At 40.5% G+C, this 21,989-nt stretch overlaps 1 protein-coding gene across 1 annotated transcript in view; it reads left to right on the top strand.

Moving 5' to 3' along the window:
• Positions 1–21,989, top strand: part of PDE11A (phosphodiesterase 11A) — a 363,233-nt gene that overhangs the window by 272,225 nt on the left and 69,019 nt on the right. The window contains 2 exon segments of the mRNA XM_025460463.3: positions 101–208; positions 15,091–15,200. Of these exon segments, the coding sequence (XP_025316248.2) occupies positions 101–208; positions 15,091–15,200 (218 nt within the window).

The following is a 21,989-nucleotide window of genomic DNA, read 5'->3' as shown; positions in this document are numbered from 1 at the left end:
TTGGGTGGTGAAGATTACTCAGACATGAGGCATCGGTTGAATAACAGCCCACTGGAGACACATACAGCCACCTGATACAGCCTTTCCCTTCCCATTTCAGACACTGTGTAGGTGGCTTTTGACGGTGAGGAAAAACTATCGAATGGTTCTGTACCACAACTGGAGACATGCCTTCAACGTGTGCCAACTGATGTTTGCAATGCTAACAGTAAGTGTGTTCGGTGGTGGTGGAAGGTCATCTGTCATTTGCATGAACCTGTAGGCCTTCTCCTTCACATTTCCATTTCTCTGACAAATTGCCACGTGATTTATTTTATCCTGGAACCTACCTTCCCTGGTTATGGGAGTATATATTTCACAACAATTTCTGAGCATTAACGCTGTAAAATACCCGACACCCTGAAGCAGGTGTAGTCTTGGAATGATTGCTTGAGCTTCTTCTCAGTGTATTATCTTGTGAAACCAGTTCTTTTTACAAAAGAAATGTTTGGATTTTCAAAGTCATCTTCTTGCAGACGTTATGGGTGTGAGTAACAGAACAGAGAGATCACTGGGTAAAACCCTCTAGGCTGGTGGAAAGCCATGGTAGGGGCATGTGAACATGACCCACAAGAACGTGAAAATCCTGAGACAGTGCTTACATATGAGGATGCCCAGGGAGGCCAAGGGAAGGAAGTTGTAAGAGTAAATGTTGTTAGGGTTTAAGGTCACCCTAGGCTTAAAGTCTCTGTTCTAGGGGGCTGGCGCCCAGGGAAGGTGGTAGCCTGGTTTCTGGAGATATTTAGAGCCACTGGCCAGAGGTAAGCCTTGGAATTTAAACTAAAAGCTAAATAAATAAATAAATAAATACAAATGTGGCAAAGATTTGCAACAAAATCTTCTCTTCTTCTCCATTTACTGGCAAGAAATAAGGTTTGTTTTGGCCTTATTTGCACTTATACTGTTAAACTGTCACCAAGTAAAATGTTTTCCAGCTCAAATATATTGGCTTCTCTGGCCTCTTGGTTTTATATACATCCACATATGTGTGTACACAGATGTATGTACACAAATGTGCATGTATATTTGTATGTATAAACACATTCACTACATAAAATAGAGAACACAAGTTTTAAAATATTCTAACATAAATCTAAATACCTTACATCTTTGCACCCACACTAAAATTTAAACCCAAAATAGGGAACTCCAAGTGATAGACCTTTTCCTTTGGCCTAATGAACAAATATTGTTTTACTCCTTCCTTATGAAATGTTCTATCCCGTTCTCTGCCTGTGGAAATTTTATTCATCCTTGAAGGCATTGATCTAATGCCAGCCCCCCTCCAAATTCTTGCCTATCCCCACAAGCATCAATAATTACTTCTATCTCTGCACTATGTCTGGTACATGTCTGTCTTTCTGCTGTGTATCTTAAGTCACAGATCTCTCATTTAGCTATAGAGTCAGCAGCTTGAGGCTAAAGAGATAATTTCTTATTCTTTCAACAACATTCACTTGCTTGCCCAACACTTATTTACTGAGGACCTCACTAGCACTTGCGTGCCATTGTACACTTGGTAGGTTTTCAACAGATGTGTGTTAGGTTAACTTGACCTCAAATGTGCATATAGCATAAAAAGATGTCTTCACTTTTATACTGGAGGACTTGTGTTCTGGGTTCTCAGCTGCTTAAGGAGCAAGCTGATTGGCCTGGAAAAACTGGACTGACCCTATCCTTCTGGCACAAACCCCATGAAAGCAGTCGGCCAGTCAAAAGAGGGAGGAAGATGCTTTGAACTATTAGCCTTAATTGTTCAAGTGCCAAAATTGTTTAAAAAAAAAAAACAAAGTCACTTTCATCTTGCTTTTCCCTATCAGATCTCAGTAGACAAGGAATAATTTTCTGTGTGCAGAGTTTATGTGTCTGGCTCACAGAAGATGTTCAATAAAGAAATATTAACCTGTTATTTGGGAGAACCTATGGATTTATGGTGAATTGCTAAAAATAAGTCAGTAGGAGCCTTGTTCGATGAAGGGGAAGAGGAATGGCCTTGTGTAAGTTGAGATGTCAAAGACTTCTATGACAAGCCTTAACATAGTCGGGATGGGGCAAGTTAGCAAGAGCAGTAGGTAAGGGAGGACATTTAGGAGTAAAAAGAAATATATACCCAGTTTTCTTCAGTATATGTTTCCAAAACACAGACCATCGTGATCGTTTTCAGGAACTGGAAGAGAGCAGAGCTCTCAAACGCTGTTACTACAATGGCAGTATTCATACTGCCAGAGTATTTCAAGGGTATAGTTATTTTTACAAGTCTGCTCAGCAACCTTGAAGAGTAGCCCTATATGAGAAGGTTTGGGTTTTGTTTTTGTATTAATGCTAGCTCTAAAAGAGGAGAATTCTCCGTTAAAGTTCCCACCCTGACTTGGAAAAGAATACATTGGTGAATGTTATTTTTTCTCCCTCACTTGAATTGAGAAACCACATCTGGAAAAGATATTATTTCCTGCTCATTAAATTTTGCTGAACTTGACTAAGGCTTACAATAGGTTGAAAATGTCTACTTTTGTCCCTAACACAAGCAGTCTCTTTGACTTGACCGTGGGCAACCTGGTTAATGAGAATTTTTTAAACTAAGAAAATAATCACAGAGATGAAAAAAGACTACTCGATCAGTGAAGAAAAAATGAATTTAATTTACTCACAAGTTCTAATTTCTGGAATACAACCTCAGCTTACAGCAAAAACGATAACTTACCCATTTCCATGAATGGGCATTAGTGCTTCAGGCACCCCCAGACTAGTAAGGGCTTTCACTGCTTTGTTCACATTAGTGATTATATTCCCGTTCTAGTTATACGTATTTCCAGTGTATTGAATTAGAAACAAAATTTTGTCTTAATATTTAAAAAAATATATTATCGTAGACCAACCACTGGATTCACTCAGTCTGAGTCACAAAGCCAAGAAAGCATGGCACACGTAGGCTGTTTTCCTCTAGATGGCGCTCCAAGGCAAAGTTTCTCAGCCAGTTGCCAGGAAAGAAGGAAAAAAACCTTACCAGCCTTCCCTGAAAGTACTTCTTTCTTCTAGGACAAGAGATAATGAGGCACACACTCCCACAGTCTTTTCTTAAAAGAGGCACCAACAAAGCCAGTGTGTCCAAAAAAAGCCCCTCCTTATCAGGTTGGATTGTATTATGACCGCCTTGCCCACAGAGCTGTTAGGAATAATACAACACTCTCCGTGTGCCTTACATCTGTGGGTATATGCATCTTTCTAAGCCTATTGTCTCAGAGTGAGAAGGTAATAGTTGTGTGTCATTGCTGAGCAAATTATGACAGCCATGTACAACAGGACAAGCAAACAGTGAATACACTAGCTTCCAAACCTTTAACCCTAAAATCATTTTGAACGTGGAAAATACACCTATTGACTCAGAATTGTGTTTTGCATAAGCATTCAACCTCATGTCTAGGTAACAAGTCGGTTTTGTTCCTTTACGGGGAAAAAAAGAATGAACTGCTTTGAAGAATAGGCAATTTGATATAAAACAGTGGAAATCTAGTTCACTGGAAGCCCTACTAATGACTTATTAATTTTTTGCATGCCTCTGGCTTAAAGTTCCCAAATTTTGAAATGAAAGCTTCAATAGTATTCTTTGCTTCTAAAGAGATATTTAGGTAGCTAAAATTTACCAAATATTTTGAGTTCCTTGGGTAAATACAGCATGTAGTGCCAGTTACTATTTCTGGTTAAAACAAAGAAGAAAAACCTGCAGATCAAGAATAATTATGCAAATTCTCTTTATTTATGGAAGCTTGTAGAAAAAATATTCCATTAAGCACATACGTAATGAAAGGTGAAGAACACATCCCTTATATTCACAATGCAGACCAGATAGAGAAAACGACTGTGCTTTTGTTTGTATTCTGTAAAATAAAAGGTATGTGGTGGTGCCAAGGTTGCAGAGACATTTTTCGGTTTTATAAATGATGTATGAGTTCTGACAGATTCTCCAAGGGGGGAGAAAAAAAGGTTTCCTTAAGAGTCAGTGTTCTTTACTATCCCATAAATGTACTCATTAGCACTTTGGGCCATGCCCTGCATCCTGTAAGGGCTCAGAAGAGATTCATTTGAATGAGTGGATTTAGTTGAGGGTAATATTATTCATGTTGCCGAGTGTCCAGTTTTTTAAAAAGCTATAAAACGATGAACAACTATCGCTGCTAGAAATCTTGTTTTTTCTTCATATCACACTAAGGTTCAGCTAGGGTTCATATGGAATATTATGATCCTGCAGAATTCACTGGATATGAAAAGAGAAGAACACATGATCACATTAAAATTTATGGTGGTGCTGGCGGCGTGGCGCTGGTGGGGGATTGCAGTTAAACACTAATAATAACCAAGTATCACAGCAAACACATTGACACCCCCCTGACATTTACTGGGGGCTTCTTAAATCTTAAATGTGGAGGTAGCGTGTTTAAGTCCATATTTGTGTTGTCAACAAGGTTATTTTCAGAGATAAGCCAAGTCATTTTATTGATAATTCAAACTAGAGAGCAGAAGGGACGTTTAGGGAGAAAAATCCATCCTATTCACCAGCTTGAGGATAATGCGCTGTCTGCTGTCTGCTGTTTTCAGAGAAGTCCTTGATTTTTTGAGATGGAAAATTCATTCTGGAAAGAGATCTGAGAAGCACAATTAGAATACTCCCTCCCATCCCTGCCACCACCACCACCACCACCACCACCTGCCCCCGTCGGCCCCTGCCCTGGCCTCCCAAGAAGGATAGAACCAATTAAATGTTTTTAGAACCAATTAAATTTCTGAATAAAATATTTTCACTAAGCAACCAGAATCCTTATCTCAACAGAAATCAAAGTTTATTTTGTAGATTGTCACATTGGGAGGTCCAAAGAGATCTACATGTTTTGTTCTGTAACTGACTATAACAAAGTAACAAACAATAACCATGCTTATAATCATCAAACATCATTTTCCCATAGTTCCTTTTCCATATAAGTAGTAACTACTTATATGTACTTGAAAATAAATGGCAGCATTATCATAGCAATGCAATAAAATCTGCATGTTAGAAAAGCCGGTTCTTTAATCTTTGCGTAGGTATGTCTTAACTTCCAGTGTAACATTAAAGATGGCAAATTTTCAATTCAGGAAAGGAGTGATTTTCAATGTATTTGCAGAATATCAGTACTGGGCACTATAAATTAACTGTGGAGCTAATCAATTTGAATACTGTGTTTAAATTACATTTAAGAGTCCTGCCTTTTAATCATTTAAGAAGGTTTCTATTTTTCTTCTCTCTGGCCACCCCTGAGAGCCCCAATTAGGCACTCCATGCTTCTAGTTGACATTCCCTTTATCCACATTTATTTTATAAAAGGAAAAAGGCAAAGCCGCACATAATTAAGAACCTGGTGCGCTAATAACCAAACATACAATTGGGCAGAAGGATAATCCAATCCATTTCCTCACACAGGAGAGTAACCTCCATAACTCACTTTAAGCGCTGCCATTCATGAGTTATGGGTCATTCCCTTCCTAGTGAAAATAAATTCTCCCGCACCATCAGCCAGAGCTGGGTATTTTTCTTAGGACATGTAAATTGTAAAAGTGTATGAACATAATCATGTCCGGCATTTCAGGGAGTGGATAAGCTCCTGCTCATGGACACAGGCCTGTAAGGAAATGAATGTGGTTTCAGGGCTCGAGCTGCCTAGTTACAATATAGGATTTTTGATTAAAGGGAATTTATTCTTGAGATTTTTACGGTGTTGGTAAACTGCTTAATCTGTCGCTTTGTGTTTTATGACACCAGCCGAGTCCTCCAGGTCAGGGAGACCCAGCAGCAGAGCCACGGTCGTTTATCACAGCCTCCATTCTCCTCGGTTTATAACTTAGTGATGGCACTTTCTCAGGGCTGGAAACTGGCACTTCAAGGTGTCAGGTTGGGAGCTTTAAAAAGTTTTAATTCTTCATGAGTCCCATGTCTAATTTTGACTCAATGAGGACTAATAAAAATTTGGGTAAGCTTTGAAGAGCCCTCATATTCTTGAAATTCATCAACCCGGCTTCTTGCACTTGGAGAGGTCTGTCTCTGCACAATTAATGTTCGCCAAGTGATCTGCCTCGTTTTCTGCGCTCACAAACCACATGCTGTATTATATTCAGTTCACTAGTAATTTATCATAAAATATAAACTACCGTGAACAAAAAAATCTTTGCCCTCAAAAAATCGCAAAGCACATATATTTTTAGTGTTGAAAGCTAAGTCCTTAAGAATAAAATGTGCTTTTCCTTGTTTCTTTTTGAAATACAATGTGTGCATACATACAGATATATATTTCTTGTATTATCTAAATTGAAGTAGAAACTTCATCTTTTTCCTGTCTTATTAAGAGAACTCTCCTGAAATTGTCCTTACACCATTTGTATATCTTTTTACACATGTTATCAAAACATAAGAGCAGAGATATTTGGCCAGTTTTTATTTGACCACATTAGGACTTATTGAGAATGAAGTTAAGAGTGTTGATACATGCTGGAAGTTTGCTTTGAAAGACTCCAGCACACAGACAAACAAAACAATGCATGTGAACAGATAGATGAAACAAGACCAGCAAACCATGGATCCTGTTGAAGTTAGATGATGAACACATGGGGTTCGTTATAGTATTCCACTCTTGGTATGCTTTTAACTTTCCAAAATAATTGTAAAATTATGATTATAGGTAGATTAAAAATTAAGTCTTGGAAGTGGTTAAAAAGTAACTCCATAAAATTTATTAAAATCAACCCAAATTTTTGTTCATGTATCAAATATTTATTCAACATACGCAATTACAACCAGACAGACCACTAAGTTTTGCTGTGTCATCTTTCTCAGGCTTACATGGGCAAACATTTGCGACATTATTTGAGGTTGAGAGTCACAGTATATCCAAAATTTGACTTAAGTTTTACTGTTTGATGACAAGTGCCTTAGAGGCTTCTGGCTGTAACAGAAAGTATTTAAGTGTAGACTGTAAGGTTTTCCCCACTCAGTTTGGTAAGGGAAGGGTCATTATAGACTTAAATCAGGATTTGGCTGCATTCGTCTTGAGAAAGAAAAGCAAATTTGATCCAAACCACCTTACTCCCATGGATAATTAGTCAAACTACAATTGTTTGTGTTACATTAGATGCTCTGGTGAAGGGGACATGTAAACATAGTGCTGGATGGTGGTCCCCTAACAGCTGGAAAAGTTCTGGTCCTTGGACCTCAAAAATAGGGCTGATGTGCCTCTTTTTCAGCTCAGCACACCCAAATACTAGCAGATAAATATTAATATAAATCCCAAAGGGGTATGACCATTAAATATAGATGCTCTGGTTTGTGCAGTAGAGGATCCCCCACCCCCAGTAGAAGATTAGAGCTGTGGATACCTGTTCTTTTCGTCATTACACTTTCATCACACATTAGCCCTGATTGGCAAAGATAGGATCCTATTTTAAAAAGAAGATAGGACATGGCATCAGGTACTGTAAATTTATTCATGAGCACTCTTGGTTAGCAACTGAAATCTGCTTCCATCCTAAAACTTGAGAAAATCCTCTGCCAACTCATCGCTTTGGAGTAGTTGAATAGGTTGATATCCGTCAGCCTGCTCCTTGGATTTGTGTGTTGAGAGGTAGCCATTCCATCTTGAAGCAAACTAAACAGAGTCCCAAAAAGAAACATACTGGGCTTGCTGCCCATGCCCATGGAGTCCAAACATGTGCCTTAATAGCTCTCACTGCTCTGATCACCCACACTGGGCTACGTGCTCAACTGGGAGTGTGACTGAAGGCACCCTTCTCATAGAACCTTTGGTTCACGCTCGCAGTTCTAAGTTTCACAGAGAGACATGAGCATGTTGTATGTGGCATTTACAATGATGAAACCCTCAGTGTACACTTTGGCTAAAGTAAATTTGACTTTAATAATGCATCAAACAAAGGCCCCAGACAGTGACCCTGCAACACTCTGCACACCAGAAATGAAGATACCCAGAAACTAAATGCTTCTTCTCTAAATGCTACATTCAGCCCCAAGCTCACATCACTTCCAAGTTGAAGTCATCTATAGGTCAGTTGAGACATGACACAGATTAGGGATGTGGTGTACAGAGTCTTCTAGAGGGGCACTTCCTTGAGAAACCATGTTCTTCTAAACCCCTTGGAATGGTGTGAGCAGTCTTCTTTGCTCTTCTTATCCAGAAAAGAGAGAAAGAGGAAGGGGAGAAGAAAGTCTCCACAAAAACAAATCGTGTTCTCCCTCAACCTTAGCCAATCCACTGATTGGCTTTAGCGCCTGGCTGTCAGCATCCGTGGAGGAACATTGGGAGCCAAGAACCTTCAGTTTGGAATTTCTGTGACCATTAGGAATTCCTAGTACATCACTGCATTCCGTCTCTCTTACCCTGCCATCTGCTAGATCTTGAAATCAAGAGGATGAACTCAGGAAATCCCTCATCATTCAGTACCTCCAACACCTAGGTTCAGAAACAAACGTGAAGGCAGACTTTCTGGCATCACATTCTCAGATTCCTATGCCAGAGCTGAATACACAGCCAGGGGCTTGCAGTCCATAATCTACCTTCTCCAGAAACAGAGCAGGGGTGGCTGACCTCTTCCCACATCACTCTTTTCTACAAAGCACAGCCAGTGTTGTGATGGTTTCTCGCTAGAAAAGGGAAGTTCGTGGCACTGCTCTGGCTGGCACACAGCATGGCCAGACCAAACATGCCACAAGGGCCTGGCTTCCTCATGCCTAGAACAGCGTAAATGCTTAATGAACATTTGCTCAATGAATCAGCGGATGAATGGACACTTTTCAGGATGTGAGTGCTTTCCTAGTGCCTAAAATGGAGTAAATGCTTAATGAATAAATAAATGACACTTCTGAGGTTGTCACTATTTTATTCCAAGCTAGGACACTTTGATGAAATATGAGCTTATTACTAAAATAAAAAAGAGGGGATCCCTGGGTGGTTCTGTGGTTTGACACCTGCCTTTGGCCCAGGGCACAATCCTGGAGTCCCGGGATCGAGTCCCACATCGGGTTCCCGACATGGAGCCTGCTTCTCCCTCTGCCTGTGTCTCTGCCTCTCTCTCTCTCTCTCTCTGTCTATCATAAATGAATAAATAAAATCTTTTAAAAAAAAGAATTTACATATACACATATTATATATATGTTATATATTCTAATAAATATGTTTTTATGGAAACTTTGAACACAAAGAAAAATTCTTAAGTCACCTGTGATCCCACTATTGGTAACATTTTGATGGACATCCTGACAGTCATTTTTTTATGCATATATCGAGTAAAGTTGGGATGTTACATACAAACCAGTGTATCTTTCTTTTCTCTCCAGACTTCATTTGTAAATCACTATTTATTATCAGTTACATCTTGATGCACCAGAGGTGTTTGGGCTCAAGAGGTCCAGTGGCTCTGCAGTATCAACCTATTACTACTCAAGAATAACATCCTTTGTGGAATAAAGGACACACCCACTGATTCTTTAAAGCCATGTCATCTAACACTCTATGATCACAAAAGTATTTAAAAGCTGCATATCTGAAGCCACACCCTCACCTTAGTGGCTAAATAGCATAGTGGCTGAATAGCATAGTGTGGAGAACCTCAGGAGCCAGGTTACCTGAGCTCTAATCCACCTCTGCCACATTCTAACAATGCAGTTTAGTGGCTCCATGTCTTCATCTATACAATGAGGAAGATAAGAACAGTATCTCCTTTAGAGCGTTCCTATAAGAATTAAATGAGTTAATGTATTTGAAGTATTTAGAACAGTGCCCGGTATACACTAAGCCACAATAGAAATGTTAACTATTGTTAGAATTATCCCAAGCCTCTTCTCAGATACGAAATAATTCTCCACGATACCAGTTGCTTGACACATCAAAGCACTTAATAACATTTGTTAAATGAATGAAGCCTCGTTTGCACCATCTGTATTGTGTTGATATTATGGCTCTTGTTTTCTAGACCTTTTTTGGATTCTACAGAGCCACAAAGCACCAGTCATGTTTCTCTGTCTATGATTTTCTCCATTCACTAGTATTGTATGGGGTCAGCTTGGAAATGGTAGTATATCCTAGCTGGTTTAAATTTTATGTTGACCAGATGATAGCAAATTACTGGGTAGCCTAGGGTGCCCTGTGAATCAATCTAATGTCTGGGTTCTTTGGATTCTGGTGGTTATATGCTCTGGCCTGGGAGTAGGATTATCCCAGCATATGTTAAAGGCCAAGAAAGGACTATCACTGGAAGCCTGATCAGAGGGTAGTCACAGGCTTTTCTGGAAAGGGTGATATGAGAACTATGCCTATATGCGTTGACCGTCTTTGCTTAGATATATTGTATTCATTGCTTTATGCTTTTTATATGGACTATGAGGGAATATAGGTGAGAAAATAGATAAATGTAAAGGTCAATAAAACCCCTAATTATTGGGTCAGGAACAGAAAAGATAAAATTGTATTTGAAAATAAAAGAATAAAATAGAGACAGACATGGGATAAATACATTGAAATACACTTTCCCCGACACTGTGTTTTCTTTTGAAAGTGTCTCGTCCTCAGCAGTTGACTTTTTCTCCTCCACGTGGGCAAGTGTAGGTCTGAATGGAGAGGGCTTGAAGGAAGATGGATGTGTGGGGGAGGGGCAAGCGGACACTTAATGGCAGGTGGACACTTTTCAAGCCTGATGATTCTCAGAAACAATTTACCAGACAGCTTTAAATCACAGTCAAGAGAGAGGTGCTGCTTCAGTAATTCAGGTACATATGAGAGAGGTAAATATGTACTGCATGACTGTGAGTGTGCTGTACTTCAGGGATTCTTTTCTTTCTTTCTTTTTTTTTTTTTTTAGGGATTCTTTATTCTGAGGATCTAGAGGTGGGCTCCATGGTCTTTGAACACCGTAAAGTTACAGAATAATTTCTGGGAAGAGGGGCCAAGATTCTTACCAAATTCTCAAAAGTAAAAAAAAAAAAAAAATTCTCGGAAGTATCTATGATCCAAATAGTTTAAGATCTAGATGTGGATTCCCAGGAAAGAGGTGAGGGAGGCAGAGGGAGGAGATGGGCTGCATAGTACATTATAGTAAAGTATATTCCATCATATTATATAACAGGTGATAACTGATGGCTTAAAACTAACTCAGGATTTTGATCTTGTGTCTATTAGAGGCATTAGGTTTCAACTTCTAATTAAATTTCTAGTCTAATTATCTTATTTTAACATTATCCCTATTTTTACTATTCTAATTTATCAGCTCATTCTAATCAATAACATTTTCACAGGCAAAACCTCTGTAGATTTTAGTGCAGTTCTATTGTTTTTTTTTTTTATAGCATTGATTTCAACAGTATTCTGGATAATTATTTCATACTTGATAGACATTCAGGATTTACTTATTATTAGCAAGATCCAAACCCAACAAAGTTGACTTATAGTTTCAAGATGACAGAGATGATGGATACGGACCTTTATACTCCTCCTTTTGAAATCACTCCAAAAATAGCAAGAAGAACAAAAAAGGGATACGCATTCCATATATTATGGAACCATGGTATATGAAGGCAGAAAATGGAGAGGGGATGGCTCATAGCTTACCAGAGAATAGGAAGATCTAACCCAAGTGTGTTTGAGGTGAGGGGCCAGAGGAAGTGGTACACATGAGAAACATCCCCCTGGGAACCTGCTAAGGCTCAGGAACTGGAGGCATCAGAAAAAAATTTTAAAATGGGGTGAAGTGGAATGAGGGGGTGATGAAAACTCTGAGTCCCCACATCTCCACCGTTCTCCATGTAGTCAGAAGGCTTCTTCTCAAATATGCAGAAAACCAGAATATTTGCTGGAGAGAATAAACCTGAGACTTGGGGACACCAGCAAAAGAAAAGTTAGGGTGAGGTACACCCTGAAAATGAGAAAACGAAGTGGAAGTCTACATTTTCAAAGATGAGAAGATACAATTCTCTTTTCTCAAAATGCCAACACACGTTTACACCATTTCCAAGCAAGAGATTGGGAAGTCCAGAGAAAATGAGTCTAGAAACGGACATTTAGGGATCTCCAACAAAAGAGCAGCTGGCTATCTGCTCACCGTGCGGCAAGGCCCAGCAATCTACAGACACCATTCCCACGCACTGGTGGGTGGTGAGCATTTTACTCTTACATGAGTAAACACTCAAGGATATCAGGCATTTGCGGGAAACCAGCAAACACAGAGAAAAGGAGTTCGGAGGAAATAGGCAATCAACGAGCAGAAGAGAATTTCAGAGGAATTATAATTATTATCTTAAAAAGATGAGATGATACTGCATCTATGAAAGAAGAATAGCATGCTATGAGAAAAGAAGCAACGGGTAAGAAAATGCTTATAAATTGAAAATATTACTCCTGGAAAGTAAAAGGGAAAAGTCAATATGGGCAAATGGGAAAGAAAAGGCAAGAATATAAAGAAATCAATACAGGAAGTCCAATGTCCAACCAACTGGAGTTCCATTCCAATAGGACCCAAAAAGTAGTGAAAGGAAATTATTTTTTAAAAAAAATAAGATTACAAAACGTACTGAAGAAAATGAGCCTCCAGGCTGTTAAGCCTCACCAAGCAAAACGATGGGAAAAAAATCCCAAACTAAACCATATCTTTGTGAAATTGCCAAAACCCAGAGATAGAGGATTCTGAGAGAGAAAAATCAAAGAGTATCTGCTGTTAGGAATAAGAATCGGATATACTTCTCAAAAACAGCTTCAAAAGTTAGAAAACAATAGAGCAGTCTTTCAAAATTCTGAGTGGAAATGTTGCAACCTCGAATGTAGGGGAAGCTAACAACCAAATAGAAGAATAAAGACATTTTCAATCATGCAAAGCCTCAAAAGTTAATGCACAGTTAACACCCTTTCTCACGGGCAGATGTGCTCCTGCGAAATGAGGGAGGAAATGAAGAAGAGAGGGTGGGATGCAGGAGGCTGGAGGTCAACCCCAGGGGAGGAAAGCTGGCTGCCCGCAGAGAATCCAGACCAAAGAGCAGGAGCAGGCTGCAGCAGGGAGTCCCCAGGACAGGAAGGCATGGAAGAAATGGTGTGGCCCCCTTGGGGGGCTGTGTAGGATGTGAGAAGACTTGGATGTTCAAAGAAATCTGAACTCCAGGAAATAAAAACATTTACATCAGAAAGGAAACAAGCCTCATATAACGAGTTGGCTCAGTAGTGAATATTTATAGAGTGTGGGTCTGGATTGCATCGTAGGTGTGAGAGGAGGGAGGGAAGGAAGAGAAGATCATTCTCACCCGTCACAAGACATCAGTGTTTAAGGGTGAACTCTGGCACCTGGGTGCTGGGAATTTGCCCACCTCTGCCACTTACTAGCTGTGAGCCCTTGGGCGCATGACTTAGTTTCTCTGGGCCCCAATTCCCTGCTCTCTACCTGGGATAAGGGTGGTTCCTACCTCACAGGGCTGTGCTGACAATGCCGTGGGTTAAACGGTTGTAGAGCTCTTAGGACAGTGTCAGCACAGAGGAAGACTACATAAGCACTTGATGGATGGCCAAGTGCTAATAATATGGACACACTATGTAGAGATATGGTAGAAATTAACTACCAAATTAGGGGAAGATGAGGTGCCTTTGGGAATCAGGAAAGCGGGAGGATGAGAGACTACGGTTTTTGATCCTAAGCCTCTTACCATGATTTGATTTTTGTGTTTTAACTATCCAGGTCATACTTCAAGTAAAGCAAACTTAACTTAAAATGAACAGCCAACCCCAAATTTTAAAATGAAGGGGCACACACAGCTTTGATACGGGCTTTTTCAGTTCTCTCCACCCCACCCCCGACAATTTACTAACATTCCTGTGTTCATGTGTATTTCTCTTTTTATTTCTAAATGTAGCAGGGGACCCAACTTAATTTTAAAAAGTAAAATTGTCAATACAGACACTTACTATTCAGTTATTTCTGCAATAAAAATGTAACTAATCAAAAAACAAAGTTTCCATTGCTCTAAAAGAAGTGACTTAACCTTAACGGATTCTATCATCTAGTGGTCCTCAGTTTGGGGAAAAATGTACATGAAAAAGAAAGCAATTTGAACCCCACTTTCCCCTCCTCCTGCCTGCCGATACAGATTTTAATAAATACTGAAATGGGAGACTTAACTAAGAAAAAGGGGGAAGACAGGCTTGGGGTCAAGAAAATGCACAGGCTTGTGTTTCCAGAGGCTCACTTCCTCCTCTTCTAAACTAACCGAAGGACAGTAGGAACCAACGAACCTTGGTTCTGTAATTACATCACTGCTCTCCAAAGATCTCACATGGAGCCTTGTACGTTCCATGAGCGTGCCCCAGAAGCTAATAAAAAAAAAGGATTCTATGTAAAAAGATTCTCCATGTGATCCTCAATCTGTGTTGCCTAATCCTCTGCCAAATCCTAGTTTTCAAGACGTACCCTGCCTTATTATCTGTATGAATTTAATCTGTCCTCCAAGCTAATATGAATTAAGGTCTTCACAAGAGAACGTCTAGAATATTTTCATGTAGCAATTTGAGTACCTCTAAATTGCTTCTTTTAACCCATATATAACATGTTTTCTCTTGCCCGCCTTCGTTTTGAGTGGGATCTGATGGATTATAGCATTCACTTCTAAATTCACAGTCTTCTTTCCTCCTTCCTACCACGAGATACTCATTGTTGCCATGTAGACTCACAAAACACATTTTGCTCTGAGCCTCTGCCAAACTGTCACTGTATCTGGATAGGGCGGCCTCTTCTCTAAGAAGGGAATAGTCTGAACTTTGTCCTGGTGTGCCAGTGTGGGCCCCCGTGACAGCCAGCTAATTCATCACTGTGGGGACCTTAAGCTGTGCAACTGACCACCCAACTGACTGTCATCTAAGGGGGTGGCAGTTAATCATCTCCTTAAATGATGTGGGTATGAAAACAGAGCTGATTGTTGCTCAGCGGACGGACCTTATCCATCCTCCCTGCCCCAAAGAGTGACTGTTGCCATTTTTCCCCTCTTCCCAGACCGCAGGGTTTCAAGAGATTCTGACCGAGGTGGAAATTTTAGCGGTGATTGTGGGATGCCTGTGTCATGACCTCGACCACAGGGGAACCAACAATGCCTTCCAAGCTAAGTAAGTGTTCTAATTGTTGTTATTTTAATGCATTTGCCTTTCTGTTTGGAGCCAAAGGTGACGAGTGCTAAAGAGTAAAGCATTAATTTCTGGCATCCGAGGCCAAGGCCACGCAGGCTTGGGTGTGCATGTCATGGGCTCATCCATCTTTATAATTCCCTATTCTTCTTTTAATTGCAAATTTGCCCTTCATGTCATGCTTGTTGATTTGGTCTGTCTCTGTTGACCTCAGTCAGATAACAAAGCTCAGATTTTAAAGGGCCTATTTTTTTTTCCCTCCCAGAATATTTGCCTTCACGGCATTATAAGCATCTTGGACTTGCTACTCTCAAAATCAGCTTTTGAGACTATTAAAATAAAAGTGGTCTTAGGAAATTTTATGAAGCGAAATATCTTTCTTCACCCAATAGAATCTCTTGCAGGCTCTTTAATAGTGGGTATAGTATAAACTGCAGTGAAATAAAGCGACATGAGGAATACGGTCTCTGCTGCTCTCGTCCCTCCTCCCACAGAAAGATGGGGAACAAAGGTGGCATCAGGACTGGGGATGTGCAACACATGACGTGCACAGACGGAATAATCTGCCCCTAAGCAAGTTTGACGGGTCAAGATAACCATTGCTCACTGGCTAACGCTGTGGCCAAGGTTATAGAATTTATGGGTGCTGGAAATAAGACCAAAACCCCAATCTCCCAACTGATATTAAGGGCCCAGTTTTAACGGTCCTTATACTGTTTGTAAACAAAATGATATGTGGGTTCAGACTCTAGAGCAAAAAGTTTGGGGATGGAGAAGTTAAGGAAGGCTTCAACAAAGAGGCAAGATGAACCATCAGATGACCGATTTCAAAGCCCCTAAACGGGTCTCTCTCCCTCCATAATCTGAATGTCAACGGCCCACTGTGTTTCAACAGCACACCACTCACTTTGTTCCTTGAACATCTACCTAGGGAGGCCTTGGAGTCCTGGCAGCCTGCTTTTATTCCTGATCCAGCAGATGAATTTTTATTTTATACACTTCTCTAGGCAGCCTGGATCCTATTATAGCTCATCCCTTGAACCCTCTCTTCTCAGTATCCTATGATTTCTTGACTCTCTTAACCTCTTATGACATCTACTCTGCAAAAACTCAGCCCCAGCTCAATCAAACGTTTCGATTTCTTGCAACTCCACCTAGACTTTTAAAGGCTTTGGGAGAAAATGTCACAGTTGTGAGAGTCTGAGACATAGAAATATATATTGTCCCAACTCAGCTGGCGGCTCTGTGTTCCCCACTGATCTTTCTGCATCCCTGGCCAGCTCTGTCCCCCCTCACTCTTAGCAGTTATATGTACCGAACGGTTCTCCCTTCCTAAACCACCTCCTGTCCGCCACCACCCCCGCACCACTCAGCAGATCACCTTGCCTCCTCCTTCACCGAGAAAATTGAGGCCATCAATTGAGCACTCCCTCAATTTCCTCCCCTGCCATGTAGAAACTTATCTGTCTGGCCCCATCCTTTCATCCTTCCCTCCTATCTCAGCCAAGGGGCCGTGCTGCCTCCTGTCTGAAGCTAATCCCTCCACCTCAGCTTGGGATGCCTTCCTTGCCCCTCCTGCAGGACCCCACTCCATCAATCTCCCTCTCTCTGCCTTGTGCCTCCTCCTCTTTCCTACTAGTGCTCAGCGTCCTGTTAATGGGAACCATTCTCCCCCATCTTGAAGAAGCCCACCTCAGTCCCCACTTCTCCCTCCAGCTTCTGCTCTCTTTCTCTCCCTTCCTTCCCAGTCAGTCCTCTTGGAGAGTTGTCTGTTCATTGTCTTCACTTCCTCAGCCCCTGCCTTCCACATGGGTTCCAGTTCTGCCTTACCAGGTGAGGCCACCAATGGGCCCCTTTCCCAAAGCCAATGGACACTTCTTGTCCATCTTTGTTGGCCCTGCTTGCCTAAAGGCACGTTTTGCCACTCCCTCCTTCTGAGAGTCCCCCTCTCACCTCAGAATCAGTCTTTCCCTATCCCTTTTCCTCTATCTCAGTGAATGGCGGCACCTGAAATCCACAAGACACCCAGAGCTGCTTCTCCTTAGCACCCCTCAAAGTCCACATCTCTGCCTTCTTACTGGAACTGCTGCTTCTTTGCATCCGTTCTGAATTGCTACCACAAGCAGCCCAACTTCCCTCTTCTGGTCTTCCCCCTCCTGGCACTCCAGAATAATCTTTGTAATTCACAAAGCTCACTAGATCACTCTCCTGCCTGAAAGACATTCACTGACCTCCTGTGACTTTCAGGATAATATTCAAATTGCTTAGTGTAGCCCTCAAAGCTCCTTTTCTATCTGGCTCCTGCCCATTGTCCTGGCCCAGCGCACACTCCTCCCTCCCCTCCATCTTTGCATCAGCATTCCAGACACTGGGGCTATTGGAGTGCTCAAGGGGGGGGGGGCAGTTAGTTACAGCTCTCTGTGCCCTGGTATGCTGCTTCCCTTACCTGGAATGCCTTTCTTCTCCTTTCCTCAAAATTCCTCTGGGTTTTATCCCCGGGGTACCATCCCCTGGTTGATTTGCTATGCTCACATATGCCCTATGCTTTTACAGAAGTATGCATCTCACTACATTTTAATTGCTGATTTACAGGTGTGCCTTTCCTTTTTCTTGAGTACCTGTGATGTATAGCAATAACAGGAGCATAAGAAACACACAAAGAATGTTTGATGAGTGAATGAATGATGAATGGATAAATGGATGAGATTTTGTTTTAACGGATTTAACTATTTTAATACAGCTTTTCAATAAGGTTTCCTGATTTCTTAAGCAAGTATAATCTTTTATAGGTTATTATAAAACATAGTTTTTATACACATAGTTTGATGTTGTACTAAAGACAATAGTGTCCCTGGGGCCTACTGAAGCATAAACAGAGTGTACTTTCATTATAGGGTCTGACAATTCCTTATGTTTGGCTTTCTGTGTCTGCATTTCATTATTTTTTTAGGATGCCTCTCTCTGGTAGGTCAATGGCATCATTGTCAGTGTATCTTCCTTTAGCATGCTCTCTCTAGCCCTCTACCATTTTGCCACTTAGGCGTAAATAAGAGATAAGTGTATTCGAATTATAGTCATAAAACAAGGCTGGGCACCTTGAGGGTTCTTTTTAAGAGCCAAGTGCCCAATATTTATCCTGAGATACCACTGTGCCTTCCCAGAGAAAGCCTGTGTGTCACATTGAGAGTGGTGGCCCTTCTTGCGTTGACTTCTCAGCTCTTTGGACCAAGAATACACACCTGATTAAAACCCAGCTAATCATATTTTATCTGCCAGGAATTTGGAGTTGGATTACCATGATATTGAGTCAGCTTGAGATCCAGGCTGCAGATCCACAGAGACTTGGGAGCTGTAGGCTGCCATTTTGGGAAAGTCATGATGACCGTAGCACGTAGCAAACAGAAACAAGAAAGGGAATCTGCAGAGAAGAGAAGAAGAAGTAGATATTCGGGGAGAAACAGAAAGAAGAGATTGTACAACCTTAGAGAAAGACAAAAAGCAGACTTGATCCCCGCTTTCCACATCTCTCCTCCCTTTCCAGGAGACCCAGCCACACTTGTGATAATTGGGTGCTGTCAGAGTTCCTTTTATCCTTTAATCAACCTTCTCTTCAGTGAAGCTGCTTCTAACTGATTTCTGTTCTTTGCAACTAACAGTCCCTGAGACGGAGAGAACTACCATGTGTTTGTTGTTTCCTACCTCCAGTGCTCACCAATATCCGTGTAGGGTAAATATTTTTGTCTCCATTTTATGGAGAGGGCCTGAGCCTCAGGAAAGTAATTAACTTGCCCAAATTCATATACCCAGAATGGTATTCGGACCCGGGCTATCTGATTCCAAAAGCCATTCCTTAACCACTGCATCATCCTGTCTTTTGTGACTTTGTAATGTTTACTTGAGGCCTTTGAGCTTCCAGTTTGTTGACTTGCCATATATGTGAGCTCTGGGAAACTGAAATATGCTTTGACATCAGCAAATCAAGACATGGAACCATAAAATATAGAACTGAACTAGACCTTGGTAGTCATGTTTCAACACCTTAATTTTACAAAGATGGAAACTAAGGTCCCCAAGTCTCAAGTGATTGATGTGAGATTAAACAACTTTCAACATATGAGATAGTATTAGTTAATGATACTAGAAGTCTTTTTTTTTTTTTTTTGCATCCTCATGCCACATGGTCAAATCTACCTGTTCCAAGACAGTCTGACGTGTTTCCTTGAGACAATTAATCTTGTATACAATTTACCAGCTCACGTGTTGTCCCTCAGCCCTACTTCTACCTAAGAGAGTCACTTCTGAACTTAGGATACCAAATGCCCTCACCACCCACCCTCAGTTAAAATTTCCTTCAACAGGAATACGGGAAGAGAACTTCTGACATCATGGGGAAGGAATTAGTTTTTTATTGATTAAAAAAAGACTTTTTCAGTAAGTGTGCCACTGTTTAGAAAAGCCTTATGAAGAAATCTAATCCTTATTTCCTTTGTTTTTCCACAATAATTGAGTACTATTCTTGTGCAAACCTCCGTGCTAGGCACTGGGGGAGAAATAAAGAAGTATAACAAACAGCCCCTTCCCTTAAAGTATTCACAGTATAATTCCAACCTTTCAAGTGATTTGGAAATGGGATTTAAATGCACCAATTATTATGTGGCAAAGCATACAGTACCTTTTATTCATATATAAGGCCATAAAAGAAACAGGAGACATTTAGCAGGGGACAAATTACTATATAAAATGCAAAATGCCTCTACAATAAAAAGTTGTGACTTTAGTTATAGCACAATATGATTTATTCTCTTAGCCTTTCTGATGAGTGAACCTTTGCATTTTCATATTTTATTCTTAATTTTTAAGTATTGGAGCACGTGCAACGAATGATCAATAGGTAGAGAGGGCCGCCATCCCACCATGCTTGGCAATTGCTCTGTGAACACCTCTCTCCTGTTTTCTCCAGGGACAGCCTTTCCCACTCATCCCCCTCTCCATTACAGCTGCCCCCGATGATTAAATATCAGTACCAAGCAGCTTTGTAGTATATTCTCCTAGGAGACTTCTTCTATTCATTTCTAGCATAATCTCTTATACTCATTTATTGGGAATGAAAACCCATCTTGTCGCTTTCGGCCAGGTCCCAGAAGTGAAATCCTGGGGCACATTAATCTGCCGTGACAGCCTAATCCCATTCCTCACTACCTCCCAGCAATTCTCAATTTCCTAATTACCTTTCATAGTTTTCCTTCTAAAACTTTCCCATAAGCCACGGCCACACACTCCCATTACATCTCTCTTCCAAAGAATATGCATACCTAGCAAACTTATGCACATTTTTGCACATTTATTTTTTGGTTCCTGTGCAAAGTGCTGAGTGGCCTGTAGAGAAAGAATTTTCACTTTGACTTTTCTTTTTAATAAGTCTCCCTTGGTGTGTCACCTGTCCAAAAATGGAAAACTTTAGTATGTCGTTGGGATGACCTAATCAATAATGAGCATCATGAATAACCATATGTATAAATATTCCTGTGCTTGTGGAATTTGGATATATAATGTGGATATCCGCAAGTTGGAGATATATATAACTTCACAATTTGGATATGTGATATTTTCATACTTAACAGTATGTGCCCCACAGCTCTTCTGTGATGGATATACTTCCTACAGACAATTAAAGTGAGGGCTGGCACTAAAGTTCATTTTTTCCACATGCAATTGATTTGGGTATCTTTCTCATATTTTACATGAAAAACTGGAAGTATACCTTTACACAAAATATATTACATGAAAGACATGGCCTCTTTCAAAAAATGGTTTTATGCTAAAAGTAAAATTGGTTAATATTGCATATTACATTCCCCACCTGCAAAATCACCATATATTTTCACATATCGATACCATTGGGAAATCTGACAATAATAAAACAGTTTAACTTTTTAAACCCAGCATTTTCCAAATGTATTTGACCATGGGACCTTTTTCATTTCTGCCTATATGCCATTTAATATTCCAAAGAACTAGTATTCTGTAGCCTACTTTTTGATAAGGTATATCCTAAGAGATACATTTTAATTTTTGCCATTTACATCAAGTTTAGTGTCTGTGGGCTTCATTCCTGCGGCCCTAGGAGGTTCATAGCATGTTTGAGTGCAGTGGCGGGTATAGGCAACATCCTCAGTGAGACTTGACCTGAGAGCAAAAGCACCAAGGGGTTTTGCAGTCTTAGAAAAACTAACAAAGACCAAATCTAATAGTGTAAACAAAGGATCCATATGGAAATGGAAACATTCTTGCTTCTATTTTACTCTAGAAAACTGAAAGTAGGTTTAGTACCATACTTTGTTCTATGAACGCCTAAAAACGACACCTTGCTTGCAGAAAGGGGAGCATTTTTAGGGCAAGTCTAATAAGAGAATGTCTCCTACACAATTATAGGGGACTGTGAGCTTCCTGAGGGTAGAAGTTCTTATTTATCTTTGTATTCCACATGCCCATAGCCTGGCTTTGTAAGAATCATCATTACTTGTTGGGTGAGCGAATGAATGAATCACAATGTCTTCCTGCACTTTTGTAGCTTTAGTGTGGTTCAGCTGCAAAATCTACATATATTTGTGATTAACTCAGTACTGTGTGAGGGTAATATTTGTTATAAAGTGCCCCCTGGTTAAGGGAGGAAACTTCCTACTCATCCTGAAAAAAGACAGTATAAAGTAATTTGTGATCATCCAGCTGATTTAACTTTTGTGAGGTCTGCTAAACCAACATGATAAAGGA

Source organism: Canis lupus, chromosome 36, assembly GCF_003254725.2.
Source record: "Canis lupus dingo isolate Sandy chromosome 36, ASM325472v2, whole genome shotgun sequence".
Lineage (NCBI taxonomy): Eukaryota > Metazoa > Chordata > Mammalia > Carnivora > Canidae > Canis > Canis lupus.
This window is presented reverse-complemented; position numbering and strand designations above follow the sequence as displayed.